The 17,044-nt window shown below is 41.2% G+C and overlaps 1 protein-coding gene across 2 annotated transcripts in view; it reads left to right on the plus strand.

Annotated features, from left to right (window-relative positions):
• Positions 1 to 5,060, plus strand: part of LOC147613038 (Nucleotide-diphospho-sugar transferases superfamily protein) — a 73,741-nt gene extending 68,681 nt beyond the window's left edge. The window contains exons 8-12 of one of the 2 annotated variants that reach the window (XR_015263340.1): positions 2,959 to 3,093; positions 3,241 to 3,324; positions 3,411 to 3,475; positions 3,554 to 3,612; positions 3,698 to 3,824. Coding sequence is in view for 1 of the 2 variants with exons in the window: in XM_086782334.1 (XP_086638460.1) it covers positions 2,959 to 3,093; positions 3,241 to 3,324; positions 3,411 to 3,475; positions 3,698 to 3,899 (486 nt within the window). In the remaining variant the exon portion in view is untranslated. Of the gene's footprint in view, positions 1 to 2,958; positions 3,094 to 3,240; positions 3,325 to 3,410; positions 3,476 to 3,553; positions 3,613 to 3,697 lie in introns of both variants that reach the window. The other variant, XM_086782334.1, reaches the window with a different exon arrangement.
• Positions 5,061 to 17,044: the final 11,984 nt, after the last annotated feature.

Below are 17,044 nucleotides of genomic sequence, written 5' to 3' on the forward strand. Positions count from 1 at the left end.
GGTACCCGAGGCTTGCCCTGGAGTCCTCCAGATAGCTAGCACTTGAGGGGCACTCTGGAGTATGGTATGCACTAGTTTCCACTTGGTTCTCAGTATATGGGCTCTGCATGGACCGCCTACCCCCCCTTCAGTACAGTTTGGACTCCCTTTTTTTCCGGTTGTCTCACAAGGATACCAACCGGGTTATCCGGTCAGATCTTCGTAGCCTCTACACACATTGCACATGGATCACACCCCCGGAGCTCCCCACGAAGATGCACTTTTACAGAGACCACTTCCTCACACTCACTGAGGATGGATTCATCCAGCAGCTGGGCTACTTGAGTGTTCACATGTCCCATGCCATGCGGATTGCGATTGGCCAGATACGGGTGTCTTCCCACCGCCTCAGAGTGGAGACAGGTAGAGCTGAGCGCATCTTCAGAGCCAGGAAGCTCATACGGACACCCAGAGAGGAGAGGATATGCCGACTATGCCACACAGAGGTTGAGACGGAGGAGCATTACATATGATGCTGCCCAGTATACTATGAGATCCGTGGGAGGTTTCACTATCTATTTCGTGAGGGATTCGGTCCACTCTCTAGGATCATTAACTTCTAGGACCAGTGTTGCCTGGGCCTCTTCCTGCTTGAGCTCCGCAGACACAGGGACATCTTCTTGAGACACAGGCCCCAGCCACCCCGCCCCCTCCCTCGGCAGCCAACCATCACCAATTTCTGCTTGAGCTCCGCAGACACAGGGACATTTTCTTGAGACACAGGCCCCAGCCACCCCGCCCCCTCCCTCGGCAGCCAACCATCACCAATTTCTTCCGGACCTAGGAGGTGGAGGACACCGACATAGTGGATCTTGTGGACCCTCCACACGAGCTGCTCTGGACCTACCTCGCCCAAGAGGAGTTACCTCGGACCGAGCCTCTGCACTCTAGCGTGCCCGACGCCCTCGACCCCCCCATCGGCCACGATCACCTCATTAGCTCTAGGTCCAGGACATGCTCCGCCACCATCGAGCTACCTTTCCATGTGACATAGCTGAGGGAGACCTCTCGGCCATACTTGTCAGCCCCATGCTTGACATTTTGGAGAGTGGTATACCATCTACTCGGAGCTGATGTTGCTCCCATGTTTTTATGTTCTTAGTATTCCATGATGAGTTTCCATGGACAGTTTTGTATCACCCCAGTGAGATAGCTATATTTATGTTTTCTTTCTGTTTTATTTTCCATTCCATGATGAGATATGCCATGGACATTATTGTATCACTTTGGTCTCATAGGCCCATTGGGTCTCTCTCTCCCCAAGTTTATGATCTTCAGTTTACACATGGAACTTCTGTAACGCCTTTTTATCTCATAGACCTGTTGGGTCTTAGTAGACGTTGATAAAATGTGTGTGTGTGTGTGTGTGTGTGTGGCAAGTGGGCTGTTGGTACTCACAGGTGACTCACTGCATGTTGGAGCTTGGAGACTTAAGACCCGACCGACCGAAGAGGTCCACACGGGACTCATTGTGACATTTAGATGGCTAACTGCCTCTAGGCGCTCACAGGTGTCTCACACTGCACGTTGGAGAGCTGAGACCCTGCTCAAGAGGTCCCATGCGAGATCTAGTGTTAATCATTCAGAAAAGAGCTGGGCCTACTCTCCACTAGGAGAGGGGACTTTTGTGATCCTGTATGTCTCCAGAGGAAATCGTCAGTTCACTTTGTAACCCTGGCAGTCTCCGATGAATGATAGGTTCTCTTAAGGGGCTAGCGATTCTAGGGTTTCCATTCTGTTTTGGATTTTTTGTTAGTACATCTCTCTCTCTCTCTGCCCAAAAACGAAGATGCACTTCTACAGAGATCACTTCGTCATGCTTATTGAGGATGGATTCATCCAGCAGCCAGGCTATCTAAGTGTTCACATGTCCCATGCCATGCAGATTGCGATTGGCCAGATATGGGTTTCATCCCACCGCCTCAAAGTGGAGACAGGTAGAGCTGAGCGCGTCTTCAAAGCCAAGGAGCTCGTACGGAGACCCAGAAAGGAGAGGATCTGCCGATTATGCCACATAGAGGTTGAGACAAAGGAGCATTACATATGCCGTTGCCTAGTATACTATGAGATCCACGGGAGGTTTCACCGTCTGTTTCATGAGGGATTTGGCCCACTCTCAAGAATCATTGACTTCCTGGACCAGTGTTGCCTAGGGCTGTTCCTGCTTGAGCTCCGTGGACACGGGGACACTTTCTTGAGAGAGCTTTGGCCCCAGCCACCCCGACCCCTCCCTCGCCAACATACCATCACTAGTTTCTTCCAGACTAGGGAGGTGGAGGATACCCATACAATGGATCTTGTGCACCTACCTCTCGCCCTAGAGGAGTTACCTCGGATTGGGCCTCTACATTCTAGCGTGCCTAGTGCCCCCAGCCTTCCGGACGTCAGCCCGTCATCAGCTCCAAATCCAAGACATGCTCCACCGCCATCGAGCTACCTTTCCACGTGACGTAGCTAAGGGAGGCCTCTCCACCATACTCATTAGCCCCATTGTTGATATTTTGGGAGTGGTATACCATCTATTGGGGGCTGATGCTCCTAACATGTTCCATGTTCCTGGTATTCCATGATGAGTTTCCATGGACAGTTTTGTATTACTCCAGTGAGATAGCTATGTTTTGTTTCAATTTTATTTTCCATTCCATGATGAGATATGCCATGGACATTATTGTATCACAATGGTCTCATAGGCCCATTGGGGCTTTAGTAGACGCTTAATCTCTCTCTCTCTCTCTCTCTCTCTCTCTCTCTCTCTCTCTATTGCCTCCTCTTGTTTGATATTAGTTTTCATAGTTGTTAAATCGCGACTGGGCGTTATGGAGATAATGTAAAAAGCCTTACCAAACGTTATGTTCATCATGTTTGATGTCTCAAGTTTTTCAATTCTTTACTCCCTGATGAGCTGTGCATGGCCACCAGATAAAAAGCATGGCAGAGCAGCAAGGTGTTAGAAGAAGCTCAACAGCTAAAGGTGAACCATCTCAAGGGTGGCGGGATTCATCTGCTGTGGTGTTCGGATCACGAGCACATCTCGAGAAGAAGGCTTTGTCGACAGTAAAATCCTTAACCCAGCCCAAGGGCATTCCAAAATTTGTGTGTATTCTTACAGCTTGGCTGCAGTTAGCCTATCAAACCAATCTCTGGTTTTACCAGGTATCCCAATATGTTTACAGCTATCTTTTCTTCTTATATTTGTCTCAGAGAAAATGGTACCGGAATTTTCTCATGAAAGGGTTTCACTTCTGTGTGCTCTTGGTTGCTGGGAGAGGAGTTCGTGACACCCAAGTAAAGGCTTTTTTCTCTTGATTTTTTCCTTCAAAAGTCAATCTTTTTCTCCAAGTGTGACATCGAAGATATGGCTTTGTATACAGTGCGGTTTCAAAATGTTCACCCGAGCTGCCGCCCAGCATCTCTTTGTCAATCTGCGGCTTAAAAGGTTAGTGCAACTAGCTATTCAAGACGGATAATTTTATGCAAGTGCTTAGGGTCTTTACAAAGATCCCTCATCTGTCAGATAAGTGGGGGTTGGAAGCCCCACCGACGAGGGGGGGGGCGGGCAGATGAGATCTCCAGGCAGGGGTTACTCTATATACAAGCAAACTGTAACTGTTCTACTCTTTCATGCAATTATTACATGGGTTTTACACTTTTTGTGCAGGTGGTGTTTTGATGTTGAGCTCCTCTATCTTTGCAAACGGCTTCATATTCCAATCCGAGAAGTGGCTGTGACTTGGACGGAAATACCAGGCTCCAAAGTGAAGCTCTTGAGCATCATTCACATGCTTCTGGAGCTTCTTCTGATCCGTCTGGGTTATGGGTTGCAAATATGGAAAATCCAAAGAGACTTTGTCATCAATTGAGTAGGAGTTTCTCAGGATGTCAGTGTTGGGATCCGTCCAATGACTCAATGCTGTAGCTAGCAGCTTTCGAGTACCAAATGATGAGTCTGCTTTTTATGCTAGAACTTCGACTCATATGAAGAGAGACAAGCCAGATCCATTTCAGAGCATATGGAAGAAATGATAAGTGTCTCTACCGTGGATGTATTTTATCAAACGGAAGGTGATCCACACCTATTAAGGGTTTAGCAAAGAAGGTTGCGGCAGTCCTGCCCACTCATTGACAGATGGCAATGGCAGTACGGTCATTGATACATTTGATCAAAAAGGAGGTGAACCTCAGAAGATCATGCAGAGGTCACTTTCTTCCAATGTGTGTCAACATAAGTGGCAAAAATTCAAGCATGTACCATAGTTTTTTTTAAGTTTTGAAATTCTAAGCAGCCTGATAAACGGCTGCTTACTATATGGCAGGTTTTTTCTTTCTTCCACTTTGGATGTTATAATTTATGGTTTCTTTTTAATTTTTCGACTGCGGAATGAACTCTCCACATCACTGCTGTGGGTCGGCAGAGAATCAATGCTGACCATCAAAGCAACCTCCGCGATTCTCCTGCACCTGCCTGTGACCATTGCCAATTGAATTGTCAGTCTCCTCCACTCGCTGTCAATGTCTCTAGAGAATGCTGATGTGCAATGTTCGGAAAACATTTTTGAGTGAACTTAACATGAATCCTTCTCACCATGGATTGAAGAGGAAAGGCAATTTGGAACAAGCAGTTTCTTCATAGTTTCATCCAATTACTACTATGTTTTCACAATTGGGAAGAGACATTTTTACTTCTCTCAAGATGAGGCGGGTTTTTAAGAAGTTGAGCAGGATCCAGGATGAAGCGAACCCGTCTTTTCTCAAACCCTGCTGATATGTCTTTAAGAATCTTGTCATATTGCCATAAACCCCATGACTGCAGCATCTGGGATTGGCAGTGAGTCTGCCATTCTGTCCTGGAAAATGGATTGCTGTTACCGCAGCTCCCCAATCTCCAGGACAGAAGGGCATCCCTTTTGTCATCCCCTAAGACCTGAAAGGTCTGAACATGTGTTGATCGTGTGAAGATGAGTAATTTATTTATCTAGCTACTTGGTATCGAGGGTTGCACACTGTTACTTTTTCTTTTAAATAGTGTTCCTACATGACAAATACTATTTAAATATATATGAAACTAGGCACTTTTTGAAAGCATCATTGAATCCACATGATATTTATGTTGAAGCTGGATTTTAAGGGTGATTTTTTTTCAAGTTTGTGACAAATTAAATCTAATCTATCCGCTTATGTCTTAGCTGACTTGGTTTAACGAAAAAGTGATGAGAGTAGTGTTGTCTATAAATTATGTTAATCCACTCTTGTAAAACGCTTTAGTTGCTATATGACAATAATGTATGCATTTGTTTGGTGTGTAGTGTCAAAAGTTTGGATGGAGTTTGGGACACCTGTTGATTCTCGTGATCACTACTTTTGTTTGATTTGACCAAGTCCAAGAAGCACTAGTGTCTCCCCATGCCTCTAATAGAAGGTATTTACCCTCCTTGGCAAAGAAGTGTAAGTGTTTTTCTTGGGTCCTCTTATACCTTTCTTTTGCTATGCATTGTTTTAACATTCAACCAAACCCTAGTCTTTTCAATCAACATAAGAAATAAACTATTGTCGCTTCTTGAATGTGAGGAATTTTTATGATGCTTGATTACACATTTACCTATGTGTTATGTGCATGTGTTTTTTTTAAATCAAGCATGCTTGTTAGATGAGACTTTGAAAAAGAGAAGAGACCCAAAGTTTTGCAGAAGGCCACAAACTTTTCACCTGATAAGGCTGTAGTGAAAAGATCTGCCACATTTTCATGTGTAATGCAATAGATCAGACTGATCTCTCTGCATATTAGAAATAAGAAGCATTGTCCAGCTATGACATGTGGCAGCCCTTAATCCCATATGGCCAAATATTGTATCCTTACCTTAGTATAAAGAGTAAAATATCCTTGATCCTCTCTCATTCCTCCAACACACCTTTTGTGTGAGTGGATCACGGGGGGATAGGATGGAGGGAGAGGTGCTCGGCCTCGGGTTGGCCGTCGTCTCCTCATGTTGCTGATCCTTGATGCTGCTACGCTTATCCTCTTCTGTGTTCTCACTGCATGTTGTCTCTCTCTGTTGATATAGTGATAATACACTTCAATGTGCTTTGTCCTAGCATGAAAGATAGGATTCTTCGCAACTGCCATTGCACTCTAATTGTCAGTAGTGAGAATAGGAGTAGGGATGTCTGAAGGGACACAAATATCTTTCATCAACTTTTCAACCATATACATTCAACTATCACATTAAATACTGCTATGTATTCACCTTCACAGGGGACGATGTCCACATGTGGTTGTTTCTTGCTTAGCCAAGACATGCACAAATCGCCAAGAAACAGTTTTTAGATGTGGAACATTAGGTATCATAATCACCTAATCAAAATAATTGAAGGCCTATAGTTTTAAATTACCCCCCTTGGCATAGAATAATCCAAGATCTTGAGTGCCTTACAAGTATCTAAAGTTACGTTTAACTACCTACCAATTCTTAGTGCTTGGGAAATGCATGAATTTTGAAAGTTATGACTCGTGAGTTGCACAAATCAAATAGGCATGTTAAATAGTTCATCAACATCCTACCTAATAAAACTGTGGAGATTAGTTATGTCAAACAGTTCTTCGACATCATCCTATAGGCTAAGTTTCACACCAGGTTCCATGGATGTAGAAATTAGTTTGCAACTTTTGATATTGAACCTCGAGCAATGCCTCAATAAACTTTGACTGCTTAATTACTATACCATCATTTTGCTAAATAAACTGCATACCCAAGTAGTAGTGCAAAAGACCAAGGCCTGATATCTCAAAATTTAAGGCAAGGTGAGCCTTGAAAGCTGTAATGAAATCCTCATTATGTCTGCCCACTAGCATGTCATCTACATAAAGAATGATGACAAGCAAATCGTGCTTGTTCTTTTTTACATATAAAGTGCTTTTTGTATGACTATTTTGAAATCCATGTCCATGAATCTTTTGGTGCCAAGCTCTGGGAGCTTGTTTCAAACCATATAAGGATATGGTTTGAAACAAGCTCCCAGATCTTGGCACCAAAAGATTCATGGACATGGATTTCAAAATAGTCATACAAAAAGCACTTTATGTAAGTCAACCAACTAGATTTACCTAACACAATTTTGCTGTAGTGTATAAGGAGTTGTACACTGGAGATTAATGCCTTTTTATTACAAAAAATCTTTGAATGCATTAAGATGTGTATTTCCTCTCCTCTTTGTCTAAACAAAGAGTTTGGCTTTTTAGGCTAGTTTCGTTTTTAACCATCACAACAAAGTGTTGAAAATGATAAAATACCTTTGATTTTTCCTCATAAGGTGTGGTAAGTTCAGCTGTACTTGCTGTAATCATCAATGAATGTGAAAAATAAGCTTTCTTTCAAAGAAGTAGTCCTCATTGGACCTCAAATATCATTGTGTATGAGCTGATCAGCTCTATCTACTGCATTCTTTAGGAAAGGTTAGCGAGAAAGTTTGCCACCATGAATGTATCCTTCACAAACATATCTTGGGTGGTGGTGGATCAAGTTGAGGAAGATCCACTAACATATCACGCTTCTGCAAAAGCATCATAGAGACATTCTTTCTAGATTATTCCTCCTATAATAGTAAGCTTATAAACTCCTAATAGGTAAGAGGGATTGTATTGCCTACCTCTCAAAGACAAACAAAGGAAAACATTGAAACCTAAATAAGATTTAGGTAAAGAGTTAAGGGTGATGTTTATCATATCCTTTTTAGGAATGACTTCATCAATATTGAGAAGTTACTCTCTCAAGTCTTATAATTTTGTTGAATGTATCCCTTTTCTTACATATTTTCATTATCAAGTTACCTTCTGAGAAAGAAAATCCTTACATCATTTTTATCGTGCGATACATAATTTCTAGGGAATTCCAAGCAAGCATGGATGTTTTACAAGAGTGAATGTGTGGAATTAGACCTTTTAATTGACAAGGCAATCAATGCCAAAGCTTGAGCATCATGTGAATCCCATCTTCTTTGGTTAGCAGTAATTTGAAGAGCTTGATGTTGGGTTTGTTGGCCCTGACTCTCTTTTTAGGAGTAGTAGAAGCAATTGTGCTAGGATCTGCAGAGGTCATTCAGCAAAATGACATGACCCCATAAGCCCTTAGCAACAAGGAAATTTTTGATCACTCATAAAACTCTAGAGGGAGTAATTTGACCTATCGAGTTTATCCTCTTTGAAAAGAATGTCAAAAAAATCATTTGTAGAGTTACTGGCCATATCTCACTGCTGCTAGTGAATTTGAGAAGAAAAGATGTTAAAATAAATCTTGAACTTATGTTTTCAGCCTATTGTTGAACTGTTGACCCTATTTTAAGGTTAACAAGGTTTTCCACATCCAATTATATGCCAAATTATGAGTAATCTACATCAAATGTCGAGGATGGACATGCGAAACTCATGTACAAACAAGTTATGAAGCAATGGTGTCTAAATCTCAAACGTGGATGGGTGCCCACCACAAAGGTCTGACAGATAATTCCCTCTCCACACCAAGAGTGTGTGGTAGTGAGCTAGGATGTGCTCTAGTGTTGTAATGCATCAATGTATTATGAGATGAATCAATCTACATGCAATAGGCCAAATAGAAGCTTTAGGTACCTGCCTGGCCATAGTTTAAGTGTGTGAACATTTATGGCCACATCTATAAGGCAATTTATCTCATAATGCAAGAACACTCTCCCATGATGAAATTGAGCTTTTCCTCTTGCTAAACCTCTCTCTAATCTTCTATTTAAAGCATGCTAGTGAGTGTGTGTGAGTGATTTGATGTGAAGACGGTGTGACAACGCTTGTGGTTGGGAGAAGGCGAATGGTAAGCTACCATGGCGATGTTGAGCTTGGAGACCTCCAAGGTATGAGCTCGGCCATTAGTAAGATCCCCATGACATGTTGAGATGAGTAGAGGTGAGTGGTTCCCTCTTTGCTATCTCTTAGATTTAACATTTTTGCTGCTGCTATACTGGAGAGCAATTCCTTGGCTTTAGCATTTGTTTTTCTTTAATGTACGATTTACCCATTTCTCACACTCTTGAATAGTGGAGTGCCACGAACGAGAGTGGGATTTGATGGAGATTTGTGTGAAAATGGTGTGATTTTTGCTCTCTTTTATGTGTTAACATAGAGCTTGGGTGCTTAATTTTTACATGTTAACTAGGTTTTTTGTTGTAGTTTATCTTTTTGAGATTCCTACCACAATTTTTGGGATTACGAGGCTAAAAATAGTAAACTTATCTTATCTTGATCGGCATGATTCTCTGCAGTCTATAGAATCACATGTGGTTAGCACATCACCATTCATGGTGCCACATCACCAATCACATAAAGAAAATCATGATGCCATGTTATTGATCACGACTCATGGATCAAGGTGCCATGTCACCGATCACACGACTCACAGATCACAATGCCATGTCATCGATCACACAGCTCATCGATGATCACAACTCACGAATCACGGTGCCACATCACCGACCATGGCGTCACAACACCACATCACTCTCATGGCTCATGAATAATGTTGCCACATAACCGATCATGCCGCTTGAATCCTGGTGCCACATCATCAATCACGGTGCCATCACGGCTCATGGATCCTCACCGATCACACCTCTTAAATCAAGGTGCCATGTCACTGATCATGCCTCTTGAATCACGATGCCACATCATCGATCATGGCTCACTGATCACGATAATTGCCACATCATTGATCATGCCTCTTGAATCATGACCATGAAAACTTAAACCTACAAAATCACGGTGCAAGAACAAGATTAAAAAAGGAAAGAATGGCTAGTCTAGAATGTCTGATTTAGACCTCAAAGCCAGCCTTATGTAGCCATTGATACCTATGCCACATTGAAGACTCACACTCCTTAGGGACTTCATACCCGCATTGGACCAACACTATACATATGAGTGCTTCACTGGGTTTTACTAAACCTGTAAGTAATAACCCCAATGCCACCAATCTCAAGTCCCTTGCATAACACTAATTTCAACCTAATCACTTCTCAAATCCCTTTATCCTTTATTGAACAAACTCTTTCCGTGCTAAATAGTTTAGTAAGGGGGGTCGCACATGGGTTGAAAGATGTCCTAGGCTAAGAAGAAGTTGCATATAGCTCAAGGAATTCCCTTACACATGTTGCCTGGGAAATATCCAAATATATGAATAAATCTGATGGTTCCATAGACCTATATGAGTTTATTCAAGTGTTTGAAGAATGTTATGTTGCATTTGGAGCTTTTGATTACATGTCTATCTTTCCAGCTTTCACAATATGCTTAACAGGCAAAACCATATGGTTTACCATATTGCGGCTTGAAATCAAAGTGAATTTCAAAACTTTGAAGGCAGCTTTCATCTATGGATTCTCAAGGCCTATGGGTTCTCAAGGCAAGGTCACTGGTGGTGTGCATCATGTGAACTTTATTCAATTGAGTGAAAATTGAATGAAACCTTACAAGATTTTATTCTCCAAATCAGAACTCTAGATTGACGATGTGAACCATGGGAAAAATTGAATGACGCTCAATTGAAACAATGTTTTATGATGGGGCTAAAGAAAAATGGTTTGCACAATTTGATCCTTGTATCAAATCCTAAGACCTTTGACCAATGTTACAAAGAGGCTATCCAATTGGATGACATGCTGGATGATGACTTAGAAGTGAAGAATCTCTCAACCAAACAAAGGGCTATAAACAAATTGCTTTCGGGGCTTACCACTCAACAGCTTTACACTACCTTAATGGAGAGAGAAATCTAGGATGTTAACAAAATTTGAAACCTCTACCACCTGGGGGCATAAAGCCAATGCTTGTAACCATTGCAAACACGGTCATGACACCACACTTTGTCCTAAGGTTTGCATAACTGAACTAACTAAATCATAGACACAAGTCATTCACCAACCTTGTTTGATAAACACAAGTCATTCACCAACCTTGTTTGATTGGTACATCATCTTTAAAACAGCAAAATACGACACAAATGAATTAGCACAAGCCACAAAACTCTCAAACCATGCAAATCCAAGAACTCACATTAGAAAGTCTTGTGTCCTTGACCTAGAATGAGATTAATCAAAGGGTAGAAATTGTTAAGGACGACATGACAAGACCATCACTCCAATGTTTTTACTTTCGTGGAGGAAGTAGATCTTTCTATCTATAATACCCCATCTCTGGCATTTAATAATGCTTTGAAACCCCTATGTGAGCAATGTGCATTACACCACTTGTTCAAAGACTATTTAAAACTAAACACAACAAAACCTAACATAATAGAAGATACACCACTTATTCAAAGACTATTCAAAACTAAACACAGCAAAACCTAACATAATAGAAGATACACCACTCAGCATTGTTAGTGTGAATAATGGATGATTAATAACCATACCATTGAAAGTGTTAACATGGTTACAAGCTAAGGTGAGAACCAAAACAAAATCTACCAATCTTGAAACTTCAAAATGGGTTAAGGAAAATGTTGTGACACATCAGACCAACGAGGATCCAAAGCTGAAGGATAAAATCCCAAAAATCAAAACAAAAACTAAACAGAGACAAACAAGCCTCGAACTAACCAAAATCTCAACCGAAGGATCTGAAACCTTAGAAACCAAAAACCAAGGACAAGATAAAGGTAGAGGTCAAAACAAGCTCAAATGAGGATAGGATAATCCAAAAAATATCACCAAAGGGAGTCAATTCGACTCAGAATGCAGGAATTGTTGCATAAGAAACATCAAAATCTGCATGTGAAACTATTGATGATGGTAGCAAAAAACAGGTTTTGGATAAACAGACAAAGAGACTGGGATGAAAGTGCTACATGGAGGGACACAAATAAAGGCCCAAAACAAAACTCTACCTTTTGGCAGCACAGCACGAGCGTCCTTATTACAAACAAATGAAGAAGGATTGCCTCCAACAATTGATAATTTCAACAGCAAAATGTGGGAGAGCATGGTGAGAGTGGTTGACTAGTGCTCCGCGTCACCTGTTTGTTGACTCCTCCCCATCGACTTTCCAAATGTTCACATGAGAGAAATGCGACCAACTGGAGAATTATTAATTTTTATTTAAAAATGAGCTAGATTTGCCAAATGAAACTCAACCTCTGAGACAAGCTAACTAGAGAGAACTCAATGTGTTTTACTGAGGTAGAAACATGTCATTGTCTTGTTGTAAATAATAAGCTAAAAGAAAATGAAACCGAAAGTGTCCATGCAAATGAGACATAAATGTCAACACAACCAATGGGGAGGGGTAAACAATTGACTCCATCTTTGTACACATTTAGTGTTATGGACCCTAACAATGACCTTCAAACCCTTGATGCAAAAATGCAGACCTGACAAGTGAATAAATCTAAAAGTGAATGAGGACCAATCAACATTTGGCTAGATTTCCTATAGTGGGCAAAAACATTCAATGAGAAAGCAAGCATAGTGATTAGCCTCAACGCTACTCACAATACTATTTTGGGAAGAATTTGGGCATCTTTAGGCCAACCCACACTCACTACTACTCGACAAATGGATGTGCTAGATGATGATGACTAAGACCTTGAAGTCTGGGGTTATTTCTCACCCTCAATTCTTACTCAAGATGATAGCATCAAATGTGAATTTCAAGTTACCCCCGAGGAACTAGAAGTGGTTATCCTTGGTGGTAATCAACACTTGGCACTCCATTCATGAAAGAAAGTGAACCATCTTCTTGGAAACCCCTAAACCATCCTTTACATTGCTCTTACAACTAGAGGAGCCCTTACTTGAAAGTGAGACTGTAGAGTATGAACATCTCTTACCAAAGTTAAAACAGTTGAAAGCTCAATAACTTGAAGCTTCACAACCCAAGACTCCAAAATTTGATCCATTCAAATGGATTCCTAGAATGTAAATTGTCTTTGAGAGTCTATACCATCCAATCTCAAATCTATCCTTTTATAGGCAAAACAATCTTATGACATATGAGCTATGGCATTGTATAGGCGAACCAAGCTTGCAGGCTCATGAATGGATTCCATGGATTGACACTCAAGGAATGCCATGTCTAGGATCTTTTGAATGCACGGTTTATGTGGAGTATAACCCCTTGAAATGTAAGATTTGTGTGTTAGACTATGTGCTGGTGGAAAGCGGATTTTATCATAGGAAGGGATCGGGCTACCGTGGTGCAAGCTATAGCGAACTTCATAAGCTAGACATGTGCTATGAAGATTTCTAACAAATAAGTGGTGGTGCTATTCTATGACAAGGATGAAATAACACTCAATTCTCTTTATCACCTTGTTTGAAAGAGGCAATTGGCTTCTACATCAGGACCCATTCCTTTTGAAGACCCACCCTCTACATAAAAAATCCTTTGTGTTGAACTCTCTAGATCAACCATATACCAAAGAAGGTACCAGTCCCAAATTTATATATTCAGCGTCCTCAAACTACAAATCTCCATGAAGGTAACCATTCCATTTATCCAAAGCTTGAAGGAAATGCTACCTAGAATACAGCCACAAGTGTCACCAATGAAGTAGCAAGATCTAAAGCACTAAACCTCGTCAACAACATCCACTCCTAGAAAAAATTCCCAATCACCAACAGTGGCATCAATGGTAAACCCAAGGATGAAAATTCTACTATAAGGAAAAATCCTCGATCGACATCACCAAAAACAAAGGAAAAGCCTCACACCAAGGAAACCTCATCATCTATAACCCTTCTATTACCACCTCCATGACCCTTGACCATAACAATCAAGCTTATCATTGTAGCAACCGACAAAGGAAAAGTTATTATGATGACCTAATCAACAATAGCCCCTCTTACTAAAGTCCCTAAGTCTACAATTACAAAAGAGATAAGAGATCCAACTCCCAATTGGAACTAGTAAAACCAAAGACATAGCCTCAACATCGGTAGCCCCTCCTTTATTGAAGACCCTAGCCTCATCCACAACCCATCAATGCTGCCCACAATCCAACACTATAAGCCTTGCCAACTCATATCAAAATAGGTACAAAGGTTTCGATTCCAGCAAACAAGGAAAGCTTGTTCTCCACCACCATTGAGAAGACCATCAAGATATTTTTAAGGCATTAAAAGGTGGGTGAAAAAGAAGCTACTTCAAGCACAAGGATTCTCTGAGGGTAGCAATCTTGTTTGGCTACCTAGTCAAACTAAGCTACATTCACATAGAGAAATTTAAAGGCCTAACAAGATGAAGAAAATAAGGCAGCCTAAACCATGGCATTCAAGGCAATCACACAAGAAAATGCGAGTAAAGGAAATATGGATTCCAAGAGTATTATTTTGCAAGCCCAAGAATGTCATGAAGGTGCAACCCAAGTTTTGGATACCAAAAAGGTAAACCTTGCTCCCAGAGAAGTAGAGGTATGCACTCAGGAATAAGTATGTACCAAAATGGAGACCACATCAACCAAGGTACCATGCTCGATACCCAAGAATTCACGAAAGATGGGTAAAGGATATTATGAGGGCAATACCATCACATGGGTGCCTAAACCTATCAAATCAAGTTTTATCTCAACTTCAGCTTAAGGAGCCCAAAAAAATTCTACGGTGTGGAGACCAAAGAAAAAATAGCCTAACCACATGGAAAACTCTACTTTCGCACACCAGGAGGAATTTCGCATCACTTCATCCAATGAAGGGATACAATTAGAGATGTCCCCATAGATCATATACATGAACCTGCTCTTTGAGCCGATAGCTAAAGTTGTAAAAGCTCAATGGGGTAGGAGTGTGGCAAACACAAGAACCTACTCTCCTAAAAATGGAGGTAGCCATGAGAACTTATTACTCACATGGTGGTAAAACAAATACTAGGGAGGCACAAGAACTAGTACCTGCCAAGGTAGAATGCCACACCTACAAATGAAGTTGTTGCTTGAAGTAGAGGATTCAATTCAAGATAAGAAAGCCTTCTTCACTCACAGCAGAGAAAGTAAGCTTCAATGGAAAACATGAAGGTACACCACCACTGAAGAGCATTGTGAGGATGCTAGATGATGGCCTCTATAGCACCACTGGTTCACACACAAGAAGAATATGTAAAGGGATCAAAACTACGGGACACTGAAATCCCAACTCCTAGTGCATCAATCAACTATGCACCTATCCTCAGGCCTTCAACTGACACCTTTGGACACCTATATACACCTCCAGATGTCCTCCCAAGTCAAATCTAACTTCCAACACCTCTTATTTTCAACCTATTGTTATGGCTCACCCTAATCCCCCTTGAAACACATCCAACAAGAGATTACCTAGTGAACCGCAACTGTCGTGAGGATCTTTCCAATGGCCGAGCTCATAACCCTTGAGGTCCTCAAGCTCTACAACTCCTCGAGAAGCAATTCCACCATGTCTCCCGCGAGAGCATTGTCACACTACCGCGTTGCACTATGGGTACTCGTCCCTCCTCTCACTTAAATTAACTCACACACACTCACTAACATGCATTAGGGAGAGAGATTAGCAAGAGCAAGACTCTATTGCATAATGGGAGAGTATGTTTTATTATGAGAGAAATTCACTTATATACATGGCCATAAGTGTTTACACTCACTTAAACTGTGATTGGTCGTGCACTTTAGGCTCATAAGGGCCTAATGCTATTAAAATGACTACTCTCATAATATATCCATGAAGTACATCACTTGGGGCTTCATCCTAACTTGCTACCACATGCTCTTGAAGCAAGAATCGCCTTAAGTATTCCATCGGACCATTATAAGCGCCCATCGGACCATTATAAGCGCCCATCCAAGTTGTATATTTGGACACCATTACTTTATATCTTGAATGTATACCCTTTGGTGTATCTACCTTGACTCCTTGATGTAAGATAATGGTGGTAGCTCTTGTTAACCCTCGGAATGGGTTAACATTCCCCTCTTCGTGATGGCGATCGCGTCCTCATTAAGACTTTTGTGTGGGGAGAATTGACAAGCTTGTAGATGGCTTTGATGTTGAGTGACCTTCAATGGTCTTTGTTTCTCCGGAAGGAATGAGAAAAGCTAGTTAGTGAATGAAAAGGTTAGCGGCTTATTGGGAATTCCTAATGGGGTGGGGGGGGTTTTGCGAGTGATTGCAATTTTATATTTGTGTGAGAATGCCTTTTTTTAATTATTTTTTTCTCACTTTGTTTTTGGCAATCATAAGCAAGGTTACATGTGATTTATATTACTGGGGATGCTAAGAGATGTTAATAATGGGAGAGAAGAGAGGGAAGGATCTGGAGGAATATAGACATAATCATTAGAACGAGATAGTGATTCTCAGTTTCTCATTTGATTCATTGAAGAAGCGACATTCATCATTTGATTCATTTGAAGAAGCGACATTCATCATTTGAAGAAATTGGCCTTCAATTAAGCCCCTTTGAGGCACAAGATTCTTGTCAAATGTTATTGAGTAGGATCTTTTCCTGCATGCTTCTTCCCGTGTGCTTTTTATGTTTTTATGTACATTTAAGTGCTCTCATGAAGCAGATATACATGAAGTATAAGAATTGAGTCATATATACTCTTATTGAACTACTCTGTTGTTGAAGTCATATATACTCTTATTGAACTACTCTGTTGAAGTCGCACTGGTTGGGAGGATTGAAAGAATTACGTCGTCAACTTTGCAAGGCTAATATAGATATCTTCACTAAGGACTAGAGATCATTAATTTGTGAAGATGGTAGCGTCATTTGGAGAGGTTTGTAATTTGAAGGAAAATTCCAAGCAATGGGTTGTACCATTGACCAGGCTTTCGCCCACCATGCCCCCCCCTCCAGAGATGTACCTGGAAGTTATCGATGGTGAGGCTTTGGTGCAAATGTTCTCCACTGCATGAGTATGGATATGTACTCATGGAGCAACTCCTACATTAACATATCCAAAAGAATAGTAAGCTATAAGCTTAACAAAATATAATGGTTGAAGATTCTTGGGAGTTGCTTGTG

Source organism: Cibotium barometz, chromosome 44, assembly GCF_041138505.1.
Source record: "Cibotium barometz isolate CiBa-2024 chromosome 44, ASM4113850v1, whole genome shotgun sequence".
Lineage (NCBI taxonomy): Eukaryota > Viridiplantae > Streptophyta > Polypodiopsida > Cyatheales > Cibotiaceae > Cibotium > Cibotium barometz.